This window comes from Papaver somniferum, unplaced genomic scaffold, assembly GCF_003573695.1.
Source record: "Papaver somniferum cultivar HN1 unplaced genomic scaffold, ASM357369v1 unplaced-scaffold_137, whole genome shotgun sequence".
Classification (NCBI taxonomy): domain Eukaryota; kingdom Viridiplantae; phylum Streptophyta; class Magnoliopsida; order Ranunculales; family Papaveraceae; genus Papaver; species Papaver somniferum.
The window spans coordinates 21792122-21807207 of record NW_020622934.1 but is presented as its reverse complement, the minus strand read 5'-3'; the positions used below and the strand labels follow the sequence as shown (position 1 = coordinate 21807207).

Sequence of the window (15086 nt, the reverse complement as noted above, 5' to 3'; positions counted from 1 at the left end):
CGTGTTTGCTTGCTATGATACCAGTTGAAAATGTGGGGGTACCAAAATACACCACTAACTTTTTCTTAGGCAACTTTTATGGACTAAAATCAAATACAATTCCGAGAGTTACAACTTAATGAATCTTAATCAGGAATTATATGAAGAGCTTATATCTCATTCTCTCACAATCAGTATGTAAACATAGACAAGTCAGTGAACCTAATTATTTCGCGAGAGTAATTAGACGATTCCAAAGATCAATATCCAAGATCAATCAAGCCGTATCAAAAAATTGCAACGAACTTATCTACTTGAATTGATTTACGTACAACCAATCATATTTAAATTATAAATATAAATAATATAATGCCGAAAAAGAAACAACACAGACACCAGAAATTTTATTAACGAGGAAACTGCAAACACAGAAAAACCTCAGGACCTAGTCAAGATTTGAACACCAAACTGTATTAAGACGCTACATACACTAGCACACTCAATACTTCGGACTAGAATGCAGTTGAGACCGAATCTATCGTCACAGCTATTCAGTTACATTCGCTCTCCTTACGCCTCTTGAATCCCGCAAGACTCCGCGCAATTGACTCCCTTAGCTGACGTCCTTTATAATCTAAGAGTTACTTCAACTCAATTGAAACTATAAACCAACCTTCCCCTATACATAAGCCTATACGTGATTTCCGTTCTGATCAAAGATCAAGGTGAGTAGGAAATCGATTGCAATAGACAAAGTCTAGCAAACCTCAAAATCCGGTCTTATGACTCCCAAAAAGCAGCCTTGATTGTTATTAACCTCACATGTAGATACTTGTGGAATCACAAAATATGAGACGAAGAATCTTTGTGATTTCTATCTATCTTGTTTGTTGGATCTAAAGGCTCAACAATCAAAGCAAGATCGAGATACATGAGCTATCAAGATAAAGGTACTTGTACCCGGTTCACGAATCCCTATGTGAAGTCCTTTTAGTCGCTAAACCTAAAAAGTTTAAAAGAGAGGACGAATCTAGTTTAAAACTAGGACACACAAGAATAATGTTAAGGATCCAAAGATCCCAGTTGCTTGAGGTTCTCCTTAAGGATATAAGAAAACTCCTACAATATTCCCAAGCCGCACTCCCCACAAAGATTAGGAAATTAAGCACAAGTTCAATTAGAAACTCTCCCCCATAAAATGTCATTCACAAAAGGAACAACAAGAGCGACCTTACTTTCACAAGAAAAGAAGGATTTCTTTGGACATTACCAAATCACATGAAACATGAATTTCTATCCAGAAAACTCAATTAAATTAACCACAAAGGAACCTTAATAATTAATTTAATCGGAAATGCTCAACAAAAGAATACTTATGGAGCCATACGGTACTTTCACATAAGGTGGATCATGGAAAGATCAATACCCCGGAATATTCAAAGATTCATTCTATTTTTCATCAATATTTGCATAATTATACCATAGACTTAATCTTTGACATATAATTCAAAAGTTCATTATATTTTCCATCAATATTTGCATAATGACACAGTAGACTTAACTTTTTAGCATATATGGAATAATCACAGTTCATGGACGTAAACCACATATCCCATACAAAATTATTTTATGCAATATATAAAACCAATAAAGATTAATACTGCAAAATCATCTTCCAAATAACAAAGAATTTAAATAAATAAATCTAAAAACATTGCAAGATGAAAAACGTTGACAATAGCTATGTGTAATCATAATAATTCTATTCCAAACCTTAGTTATCCTTCTTAAAAACACAAGAATAAGAAGTTTCCTATGCTTTAAGATCGTTGAAAAATTATTTATCGTCCCCGAACTTCTTTTCGTCAACAAACATTGGTACGTAGGGTTCATGAAGAAAGGATTCAATCCTAACATACCTTCTCGACTGATGGCGAACCAGGGCCTTCTGAATTCCAAGAGTTCTTAATACAATAGCCTTTATTTGCTGCATCTCCATCGTTGTTTCTTTCAGCTCTTCAAGAACACCAGAAAACTTCTGAATATTTGAGGGATTAACCCTCGGTTTCTTAATATCCTTTCGTTTTCTCTTTAAAGTTGTAGTGGGATGATATATACCTTTTTCCTTCATGATTTATGGATTAACAATCATATTGACATCTTTTCCATCAGAAGACATGATGCTTGGAGTCACTATGGAATTGAGAGAATACTCAAAATATCTCAACAAGCAGTCTTTTGAGAAAAAGAGTTTTGAGAGAAGGAAAAAGAGAATATAGGGTTACAGAACCTATAGAGAATAGGATTCACGTACGACTAAATTACAACCCTAGAAAAGGTAGAATTGTTGAATTTAACCCTCTTCTAATAAACACACAAGGTAAAACTTTTCAATACCATTTGTAGATATGAAAATATTATCAGAAAAACAGATATAAAAAAAAACCTCAAAAAGAAAATCCTTTTCTAAATCCCGATTAACCACACTTGTCTCTTTGAGTTCGGGGAGAAAGACAAGGTGTACCAACAACACACTTAGGTTGTGTTGGGGTGAACAATAATTTGTCCACCAAGTGATTTCTGAATGGAAACCTATAGCATTTCCAAATATTTGGCCATTAAAATTGGAAAAACATATAGTGTAAACGAACATGAAATAGTTGTATTAAAACCAAGATCATAAAATCCAGCAAAATAAGAAAACCTCTTAGCACGTTTGAAATCCTTTCCACGATCAAATAACTTCCGAGAACAAACAGAAAGAAGAGGTAAACAAATCTTACCCAATAACTTGTTGTGACTAATGACCAGCTCCTTCAATCTTTAGAGCTTCTCACAACATACCTCAATCATTTAACACGACTCTTCTCGTAGAAATCTTTCACATCATTGTTTGTGAAATCATCCACATCTCGAATTTCATACTGAAGTATCTTGGCGAATTCACTTGCATCTGATTTTACAATTTCAATAAATTTAGAATCCAAACCAACAATTAAATCCTTTTCCTCGTTAAAGAAAAACGAAGGAATAAACTCTAATTCTGAAGAATCGTCTTCAATTTCGTCGATGGAAGGAGGAATTGATGTTGTACACTTAATATAGAGGATCAATCTCAACTTCTTCAATGCCTTGCTCGCGAGCTTTGAGAATTTCTGAAGATAGTACTCTCGAGTTGGAGAGTTATTCTTTTCAAAGTGAAATCGATACAGCTCCACAAATCTGTCCAACTCCGCCCTTGTTTTATCTTCTTTCTTCAAAGCTTCTAGTTGTAGTGGTGTGGCTTCTTCAAGTTCTTCCATGGGAGAATCTCCAAGGATCGGAACTGCTCTAATACCACTTGCAGTGAACATCACTACAATTGGATATACAAATATAAATCGGATTGATAGGGTTAGAGATTACTGAGAAAGGATAGAAGGAATTAGAGGTTTAGAAGAAGAAATAGACGAATTACAGGAGGGAGAAGACATAGATAGATGAACAGAGAATTTTAGGAAGAAGGTTAATATATTTCTTAATTGATTACTAGGAATATAATGCCTCTCGGCCTAAATAACAGAAACGCTACTCACAAGTAGAATGCCGAAACTACCCTCTCACTATTAAGGAATAACGACGATTGCCCTTTATCCTAACACTAGGGACATGACAAGAATATAGAGTCGTTGAAAATGATGGATGCTTACAATCAGGTATGAGAGGAGTGTAACAAAAAAAAGGGTCAAACCAATAAAATTTACGGAACGGAAACTCAGTTTTCGTGTAAATTGCCACGGATACTGAGTTTCCGTAAAGTAAAAAACCACATAGAAACTCAGTTTTTGTGTGATTTTCCTTAGTTACAAGGCGCAACAATTATGATCAAATTTAAAGTGTAGATAAGGGATATCGCTACATTTAAGCGACTCAGAAGACCATATAAGTTGGATTTTGCTATAATTAAGGTCTAGCAAAGAGAAATTGCTTACAATTGTGATTGGTCTAAGAGTTTAATGTCTTAATTCAGTGATTTTTTAGATTTTTCTGTACTTACAGTTTCCTCATTTACAAAATTGGTGGTGTCGTTCTTTACTTTATTTCCCCATTATATTGGTATTTGATTTTAATTAAAGTAAAAACACATGGAGGTTAGTCTCTCAGTAAATTCATACATCCTCTCTACCTTGAGATATATCACAGATTATTTATAGGTCATAATAAAAGTTTAGTGGTGTACTCGGTACCTTATAGATTTTTCAACCGGTATCAGATTCAGACAAACACTTGCAAGACCTTACAGTGTGTGTTTGCAAAGACTCTACTAACATTTCACCAGGTTATGAAATGTAGAAGTTACCTTATCTGCTTTAAGGCATGTTCCTGGAAGTGTCTGCTGCATGAGAAACTTGTAGACAACGTATATGTTCCAGACAAGTTGATTAAAAGCACTTATTATATGTCTGACGAATCTGACCCCGAAGTTGAAAGATAAACTTCAAAAGAATCAACGAAACTTATGAAACTACTTAATATTATCTTACTCTTAAAAATCATAGACTAGGATTAACATTAAATAGTCTTCGGGATGTAACAAGCTACTAAATACTTGCAACTCGAGATCCCGACTAAAGAGAACGCCTTGCTATTGAAGAGGAACTCTCCGAATGAATTTCCAAAAGAAGAAACTGAAAGTTCTCTTGAATCTTAAAAAAAAACTTTCCCCATAAAATTGTCTACTAGAAGAAGGTGAGGAACTCATGTTTATGAAATATACTCTAGTTAATCTACCTAAAACGGACAAAAGATTAGAAAATTAGATTGTAAATTTGAAAATCGGATCGAAAAACCTAATGTCGAGTCACAATCTATCCACGCCTGAGCCAATTGATCATCCTGATATTCAGAAGGTCACAAAGATGAAACTGTAATACAAAAATACTTTGTAGATGACTAGTTAACAGATGTATCATCTTTTGGTTCATTGCGGTCTTAGAAATGATGTTACTTTTATTTAGACTAATATCAATTACAAAAAGAATGCAAAATCCTTAGTACAGATAACCATGAAGACGGGAGAAACTTTCAAATAGTAATAAGATTATTAAAATGATATTTACCAGGATAAATATGAAATTTAAGATTGGATTTCGAAGTTTTAAATAACACCACAGCTGAATGAGACTGATAATATGCCCCACGTTGATACTACCCATAACTGTTTAAACACGTAAATTAGGTGCAAAATAACAAATTTTTTATCATTATGAAGAATTACATCGTGAAAAGAGATTAAAAATTGAGAAAAACACTAAGATATGAAGAAATAAATTAATATCATAAACGGTGCTCTAACATTAAATGAAGCGTATTCATGATTGTTATTAAAGATTTCACATTCTTCATTTTTTTCTTCCGTTTTTTGAACACATGGGAACTTACATATTTGATATCCCTAAACAGTATGAATTTAGAGTGAAATTAAAAGTTTAATAAATAAGAAACTAACATTATTCAAATCCTTGTCATGAAAGAATTTTATCTATATTATAAGGGAAAATGGTACTTTTCCCTATGGACGAAGATCTACAGTTTAGACACATAAAAGATGGCCCAGATTGAGATACATATTTAAGTTATTTAATTACATTTCTGGCATATAAAGAATGGTCCAGATTGAGCTAAATATTTAAGATTTTCAATCCACATTTTAGGCGTATAAAGAAGGGTCCAGATTAATTCACATATAAATTTTACTTAAGACAATGAATTTAGATTTTTAATATCATTTATTTGGGAGTTATTCCTCCCATTTAATATCGAACCATTTCTTTTATTCTAAATTATCAAATCTATTCATCCTTTGCACAACTCTATTCTCAAGGTATGATTCTCTTTTCTTTTTGGTTGATTGAGATAATTTTGTTTAGATTTTCTCTTTAATATTTGTTATTTTTTGTTAGCTTTTCATCATTTGCACAACTCTATTTCCAAGGTACGATTCTCTGTTATTTTGCTTGATTAAGATAATTTTTGTTAGCTTTTCTCTTTAATTTTTTTGTTTAACATCAATAGGTTCATGGTGCCCCGCGCCTAATATTTGTGTCATTTATGCAGTTTAATTTCTCTAGATAATTTTTGTTAGATTTTCTTTTCAATTTTTATTGATTTTTGTTAGCATTTCATCCTTTGCACAACTCTATTCTCAAGGTATGATTCTCTATTGTTTTGCTTGATTGAGATAATTTTGTTATCTTTTCTCTTTAATTTTTTGTATAACACCAATGGATTAAGGGTGCCCCGCGCCTAATATGTGTGTCATTTATGCAGTTTAATTTCTCTTTGTTACTTTTCATAATTATTGTATTTTGTTATCTCGATTTTTTTTTTCCATTTGCAGTCAAAAGATACTGATCAGATATGACTGCTATCTATTCATTTTTATTCTTATGTTAGGTTCTTTTTAACACTATACCATTTAATTTCTATTTTTTTACACTAAATTTTTTATTTTTCTATGGACAGGAAATTTTCCAATTAGACGTTGACTTCTTCGGGCCAAAATCAGAGGATTTACATGGAGTGAAAAATAAATATCGAAGAAAATGATGATTCCATTTTTATGCACTTAACTTGGGTCCGTAAATAACATTTTTTAATTGCATCGCTACTGCTGTTAGAGAGTTCGTACTCTTTGTTGGATTAAAGTTGTGTACATGTTTGTATCAAATGGATTAAAGTTTCTTGATTATGTGTGTATGTTATTCTTCAAATTTTTGTATCATGTGAAACATGAAATTACATTTCTTCATATTTATAACCTTTTAATGGTTTACAAAGTGAGTATTTTTTTTATCTTAAATTCTTCATGGTCAAATAAAGGTTATATGCACTTGACATCTAAAAATAGGTATTCTCTTAAAAGATCATCTTAAATTCTTTATACATAGTCAACCATCTTGCTAATACTGAAATATAAGAAGCCTCAAAACAAGCAACGCGGAACTGGCTTAATAATATTGATCAAAGCTTCGAATTCAGTTTGAGAAAGATTACGGTTCCCCAGGGTTCCAACGCTCAGCTCTTGGTAGTCTCACAATAAAAAAATATCTAACCAACACTAAAAAACTCATAGCCCCGTGCCGTTACGACTCGGGTCATATCCTAGTTTAAAAATAACATACAATTATTTGATTAGCTGAAATATACAGGACATCATGGATAATGTTGACAATTTTTTAAAAAAAAAAAAGATTGAAGGGAGTAGCCTATGTCACTTCTCATTAGGAAAGTATCTATACTGCAGGTGGATATAATAAAATATTGAAGAAAATAGATAGATTGTTCAGATCTCGAATTATTCCTAAAAAAACGACTATGAGCATATGATAATTATCTATTCATTTAGCAACTATAAATAATAACCAGAACTCAGACAATAAAGGATGAAAAAAACTCAAACCAGTTTAAAACCGATACTCATTATTTTTGATAAATTTGAGATTATGCATAATACTGAAAGTACATTCAAAATAAACGTCGTTGCCACAAACAACTACCCAAACAGATTCTTCACGTGGAAGTTGTAATTAATAAAATGAAACTTTTCTAAAATGACTGAAACTGGATTTCAAAGCACTAAAGGAAGGAATTTAACTAAATTTTGAAGACCATGGTGTCTTGATCGTTGTATACTTTCCATCAAAACAAATCTCCCTTGAGGTGATTTACGATAATCGGGTCTTTAGCATCCAAATTAGGACATTGCAAACTCATACTTGCATTTACCATAACCTGCAATCCAAAATTAAGACAAAAACAAAGAGGTTAACACTATCATAACTTTAACCATGTACCAAATAAAATACGTTTTACATCATTTTGTATGGGATGTACTTAAATATACGTAAGTGATGTTTGTCTTATATAGATTTTGGTATACCTCCATGAAAACTGATACCCATATTAGCAATCTTTATTTTCTTGTGTTTCATCGATGTGGAAGGTTTCACTACTAAAACCAAACTTTAAGATATGGGTTATTCAAATTCTAAATATTTCCCACATTTCTAAGCAAATGCACTTTTTTTTTTTTTTTTACTGTTGAGCTTTGACTCGTTGAACGACTGTGCGTGCTAACTTCATCCTTATGGTCTCTTCGCATACAAATTTAATCAAAAGTCCGCTAAATAAGAACGTTACACATATGTGAATTTCTTTGTTTAAGTCTCTTAATTCAATGACATATCGACATCTATTGTTAGTTATGCTTGAAGAAAAAATAATATTAGTCCACATTCACAGTTGTTGCCGTTTGGATGAGCACTTTAGTGCTTCCGAACCCAGATCGATGCTCTTTTAAACAATCAGACTTATCAAAAAAAAATTTAGTGAAAATTTTTTCGGAAAGAAATTAAAAATCTTACTAGGGTCAATTTTGGTAATTACGGCAGCACCACCGAAATTGTAAGAGGCACCATGAAACTTGAACTTTTGATAATAATTGTTAAAAGCATATGAAGCATGGTCCTTCAATGTGTTTGGGAGATAGCAAGGCTTGTCTTCTTGTATATTAAGACAAATATCATCCCTTTGCCCGCACACCCAGTTTAGTGCATCTACAATTTTTTCTTTAGAGGCTGCAAGATTAGCAATACACCATACATGTTCTAATTCCTCATCTGCCTTAACTGTTATCAAGAAAAACCCAAAACATAGAATATAAAGATGACTTTGATTAGTTTCTTCATTTATAAGGAACTTGCATAGAGAATTATGCACTTACAGGTCTAATTAAAAACATGAAGCATTAAGAGAAAAAAAAACATGGTTATTGATCATGTTACCTGTATTTTGTGAGATTACCACAACAAGGAGAGGAGATAATAAAACTGCTAACAAAAAAATGGGTGACATCTTCATCCTCCTCAGTTACTTGCAGAAGCTAGTGTTTATCTATAAATATTCAGTCTCTTCACCACCACAAAATATGAAAATAAACCAGAAAAGATGAATTTAATGTGCATGAGCTTATACCACCTTTTTATAGACCTCAATAAACAAGTATATATTGGCTTCGGATATCCTGCAAATTTTATGGGATTATCTGATTCAGATGAGAAAGAGATTACAGAGAATCAATAGATGGTGTACGATCGTAAAGTCGTCTATATCCAGTAACGCGAACATGCATCAATAAATATGAAATATATATTGCACATAAGTATATGAGAGTTGTATATTAAACACTTGTGATTCACGTATTTAATTTAAGAATATAAAATATATTTTTACATAGAATTATACGAGGTTTTAAAAACATAATCTGACTTTCTCGCACACAAAATCCGACATTTTTCTCTATTTCTTTAATAAAAACAAAGTCAAGGTTTTATGATAAACTTTGAGTTTATAGTCTGTAGATTTTTAGAAGAAAAACAAGGGGATTTGATTCTAAGATTTTTAATTTGCTTTAAAAGAGCTCTTGTAATTTTTTTTTTGAAATGTTAGCCGATTAATTTGGGTTTCATCAAAAACTAAAATAACAAAGTTTGATTTTAGAACTCCATATTTCATATATGAGGCCAACAAATCATTTATTTTATAACGGTGGCTAGCTAAATATCTAAAATCAAGAGTGCAACTTGTTCCAGCAGGAGCCGTCTTGACTCTTCAGTCCCCTCAAATTTAAACCCAACACTAAACAGGTCCTTTGAATATTATCTGGTAACTGGTAAGAATTTGAAACCTTGCATGAATTCTTAATATTTTGCAGCCAATACATGAAAGAAAAACTGACTTGCCACTAAAAAATTATTTCAATCCAGATAAACCATCCCGTAAAAATAATGATGGACATGCGGAGAATAAAACAAGATAGATCTATATTATTTTGTGGAAATATCCGAGAAACCCTATTTCTGTCCAGTTAAACCATCTAGTAAAAAATATTACTGTAAAAATAATGATGGACAGGCAGAGAATAAAACAAGATATATCTATATCTTTTTGTGAAAAAATCTGAGAAATCCAGGTTTGATCCCTTCTCTTTCATAAATCCATCATTAAGATATCTAGCCCAAAATATAAGATTTCTAGTAGTAAGTTCTAAATTGAATTTATATTTTCACATTTTTAATATGACTAAAATAAAAAGAAATTCCATTTATTTACGGTCAAATAAATGTGGGAGTTGTCTTCCTTTTAGTTTTCCCTTGCTTTCTATTTCATTGTGTTACCCTTTTCTTCACTAGGTTTCTTTTTTTTTCTTCTTATATATATGGTTTTTCTGCTTTGGGGTTCTCTTATTTAGGGTTCACAAGTGAATATCACGAGTCTTAGTTCATCTCAGGATCGATGCCCTCCTTCTTCTTCAGACTCATAACCTTCACAGAAGTCTTTTGTGTTACGATCCAGTGCCCATTCAGGAATTTTGATGGGTGTCGTAATGGAGTTGGAGGTAGAGGCTTGAGCACTTATTCTTTCCAGAAACACTTGCATGATCGGCATTGTCGTACATAGGTGGGAAAAACTCTTGTAGGTATATAATTAGTAGCAACTTGGATATTTTCAGGGCATGATAGGGTGTTTTCAGGCATATGCAGATGTGGTTGTGCTTTGAACGTCTTCATATACATGCATGAAGAAGACCATGTAAATGCAGGATGCCTGTGGGTGACATTATTGCAGGGCCTTACAATGACAGTGGTTCAGAATTTCTAATTCATGGTGTTTGCAGCTCCAGTGCATCCTTGACTACCTCAAGCAATGTTGATATCATTGATCCTGAATCCTGTATTGATTCTGATGCACCCACATGCCTCTCTTTACAGTTGCTAGACAAGGTTTTTCAAAGTCATATCACTATTATTGCGAGTATACCTCCCCCTTGCAGGCTGCATTATCTCGATCTTTGAAAGCTTGTCTTGATAAGGTATTACACAATCATATGGACTTGTCTGCATTGATCCATCTATAGCTTATTCACGTATGTACTCTCAACATGTATATCCCCAAATGTACCTTGGAAGAATGATCCGGTACTCGCAAACGGCTTAAGATTGCTTCTCTCATTCATGCATTATCGACATAGAGAGAACCAGCAGGTTGTATCTCCATGATATCTAAACTGCTTGATTTATTCAATCCCTCACAACCACCCAAGCAACGTCCAAAGAAGAGTCAAGAAAAATCCAACATCACTGCTTGTCAGAAAAAAACTTAGTTATGGTCACTATAAAACAACGATCAGAGTACTCCCTTCTAACAACATCGCACCAGATACTGAGGATACTCTTTCAGAACTTATATATACACAAGCACCCACCTGCTACTCCACCCCCGATCCCACCTAAAGTTGTTAACACGACACCCATCTTCGTCCCTGCAGAATCAGTGTTGAAAGCTGTAAAAAGCTTCCCAAAAGGAACATCCTGTGGCAGGGACGGCTTAATTAAGGGCTCAACACCTCCCCGATGCTCTGAGTGGGTCGGCTGCGGCTGTTGCAGATGAGCTTTTGTCTTCGATTGCTGGTGTAGTCAACTTGTTGGACTGTAAATGCCCTAGTAGCCTTAATGAATTTATTGCTAGTGCTCCCTTGACTTCGCTTGCTAATCCTGGTGGGGAGTGAGGCCGATTTTGTGGGTACTATTTGGAGAAGGCATGTTTCTAAACTGGCTGCAACCTTGGTTGGCAAGGATATGACAACTTATCTTATTTACTATCAATTTGGGGTTGGATTGGCAGGTGGCGGTGGGGGAATTTTTCACTACGTAAACAGACTTTTTGAACTGCAAGGTAGTAATAATAACCCGTCAATGTTGCTTGTTGACTTTACTAATGTGTTCGATGTTGTTGATAAGATTGTGATGGTTAAGGAGGTTAGGAATAAATGTCCTTCTCTATCTAAGTGGGTTTAATTATGCTACGTTCATCCCGCAAGGACCTACTAAAGACATCATGTCCTTCCCTCCATCAAGGGTTTAACAGGGTGACCCCTAGGCCCGTTGCTGTTTGCGTTAACTCTCCACCCCATTGTGCTCAAGATTGCCTCTCAATGCACCTTGGACCTGCACACTTGGTACTTAGATGATGGAGACATCATTGGGAACACCCTAGAGGTATCTAAATCTCTAAAGATTATTCAAGAAGATGGTAGAGATAGGGGTGTGTTTCTCAATATTAGCAAGACCGATATTTTATGGCCTAATGGTGATCCCCGTGCCTCTTTGGATGGTATCCTTCCTTCCAATATTGGCAAGCCTTCGACTGGTGTCAAGTTATTGGGAGGTGCAGTTAGTTTTGAATCTAAGTTTTGCAGTGACATGGTTATGCATAGCTAGGGTTCAAAAAACAATTCAGTTGATGCTTTCTGCCAGGAAGTTAAAAGACCCTCAGTGCGAACTTCTTCTTCGCAATTATGCAGGAAGTACAATTCGTAAACTTGTTTTATGAATCGAAAGGGAAATCACTAGGTTTATTGGTATTTTTTATTCATTGCAAATCTTTGGATTACCAATATGTGTGTTTAATATAACCATTCATAACTTGTTTATGTATCTTGGTAAAACAATTCACAAGGCCTGACTTTTGTATTGGTATGACTTTTATTAGTGAAACCGACCTTAAGTAATCACCTGAGATGATATGATCGATATGTTGCAATTGGTATGACCAACTCTAGACATTGGGAAACATATCCTAGTAAGAGGTGCAACCGATCACAAGCATGGGGAATCGATCCTTGTAAGAGGTACAACAAGTTTTAGTTATCGGTCCTATGACTTGTGCAACTGAATACAAGTTATATACCATAAATATGTGGTAACCGATCCCAGTACCTAGTCAACCAAATTTTGGAAACCTAGTGTGACTGATCCTAGTACCCACATGGAGGTAGAACCGAAACTTGTTTTGGTAGAACCGTGAAACCCGTTAATGGTGATTTGATAGTATAATCAATCACATAGTTCTTGGAAGTCAGATGAACTAATTCTAAACTTGTTTGGAAGTGTGGAAGATCGGTTCCAAGATTTTAAATATGAAAAGTATTTACAAAGTAAAAATGTCGACATACTTTGAATTTACTAATTTGAGATTTTCAGCTATTAAAATGCATATCCTTAGAAAATAAAAATTGGTAATGTGCATTTACTAATTTGAGATTTTCTACTGAGATTTCGGTCAGTATTTAGACAAAGCATTTCCAGGAATTATGGAAACCGAATTTGGATTTATATTGGATATCTTGGGAATATTTTCGGTTTTGGAAATTCCTTGGTGTCCAAACTTCCTTGGTCTAAAAATATTGAAGTTTGCATTTCGAGCAAACTAATCCTCAGAGCCAGCAAAACTGCCTTGTTGTGTTGTTACTGGCGGGGTCGTCTATTCGGGGAGGAAAGTAACCAAATTAGGCGAAATCTCTTACGACCGCTCGCAGGGCTGCACATGGGCGGGTATGGGCGGGTATAAGCTAAAACCAACCTCGCACCCACAGACTGCGGTTTTTTTTTTTCATAACCAACCCCGCACCCACAAACAGCGGGCGGGTTTTGTTACCCGCCCGCTACGGGTTGGGCGGGTATGGGTTTAAACGGGTTTAAACCCGCTTTATATTCAAGTATTTAGAGTAACTTCTATTCTCCTTGATTAAGTGAGAAAAAAAAACCAAAACCCCCAAAATATTCATATCTAGGAAGTTCACAGATGAAGATTAAGTGTTGAATCTGTTGATTTTTCGATTGTTGTCGATTTCTGGTGAAGATTCGAAGTTGTTGTTGTCGATTTCTGGTGAAGATTTCTGGTAATTGTCGTTCGTAGGTGAAGAAGAAGAACTGAGGAGGAAGAAGAGGAGAGGCCGAACAGAGAGAAGAGTGTAGAAAGTGAATGAGGGTTATCAGTTATCCTATCTACTAGTATTAGGGTTTCATAATGGACGACTAGGATTAGTTTTATCTAATGGTATATAATCTGCGGGTTTTTTGGGCGGGTATGGGCGGGTATTAGCTTAAACCAACCTCGCACCCACAGACAGCGGGTTTTTCTTTTTCATAACCAACCCCGCACCCACAACGGGCGGGTATGGATTAAAAACCCACGGATTTAGCGGGTACGGGTGGGTTTGGGTATCGTGGGCGGGTCTTGTGCAGCCCTAACCGCTCGTTTTAAAGACTTCTTTGAAATTGGGAAGATCTACGAGTACCGTTGGTGGGAAACTAGATAACCGCAGTTTATTATTAGTTTTCGATTGATTTGATTGACTAAGGGTTGTTGAACTTTGATTGCACCTAGATTGTTTATGCTTGAGAATCTTCTCTTCTGATATAAGATTCACTCAAACTAGATCAAAGTTTCGACGGGGATCTTAAGACTGTTTGTAGATCTAAAGACGTCTTGTGATAATCCATTGTTAACAGACTCAGTTCTGTGTGTGATTGATCACAAGATATTCAAGTTGGTTGTGTGTAGGTGTTTATTGAAGATTTAAGAATATTTAAATACGAAGAAGATTTCTGATTTGGGTTCATAATCTTTGGTATGCACAAAATTTGATCGTCTAGGAATCCAACTATAATGGATTTATCTTTGTGATAATCTTGATTGATTAGTTGATGAGATCGGCATCAATAGGTTTCTTTGTGATTCGAAGTATTGATTACATAGTCTAAAAAATTACTTTGGTAATTGTATAAGATATTGATCGAAGAACCTGACAAAGGAGTTTATTGGGATAAACGAAAGAGCCTTTTGTCAAACTCATATCACGTTGTTTGAAAAAAGTTGTTACCGAACAGATTTGTTGTTCCTTTACTGTTTGGAATATGAACCAAAGGAATTGTTCCAAGTGCGTCACTTATTACAAGTTGGAGGCGCAGGGATACAAACGGAACTAGGTGAACTATAGGTTTAGTTGCTTGGTCTTAACTATACGAAGTTGGTTTAGATTTTGTATAGCGGCTTAATCCCGACAGTATTCAATTATAGAAAAAGTCTCGGGGTTTTTCTGCATTTGCGGTTTCCTCGTTAACAAAATCTTGTTGTGTCTTTTACTTTTCTATTTACACAATTATAATTGTTTTTATTATAATTAGAAGTAAAATACACAAGCGTTAATTCCTTTTTACTTGATA

At 34.4% G+C, this 15086-nt stretch overlaps 1 protein-coding gene across 1 annotated transcript; it reads right to left on the bottom strand.

Annotated features, from left to right (window-relative positions):
• Positions 1 to 7659: 7659 nt before the first annotated feature.
• Positions 7660 to 10467, bottom strand: LOC113334687 (PLASMODESMATA CALLOSE-BINDING PROTEIN 3-like). Its single transcript, XM_026580883.1, has 3 exons — positions 10344 to 10467; positions 8407 to 8648; positions 7660 to 7752 (listed from the first exon to the last, which is right to left on the bottom strand). Exons 1-3 carry the CDS (start codon positions 10465 to 10467, stop codon positions 7660 to 7662), a joined length of 459 nt encoding a protein of 152 aa, XP_026436668.1.
• Positions 10468 to 15086: the final 4619 nt, after the last annotated feature.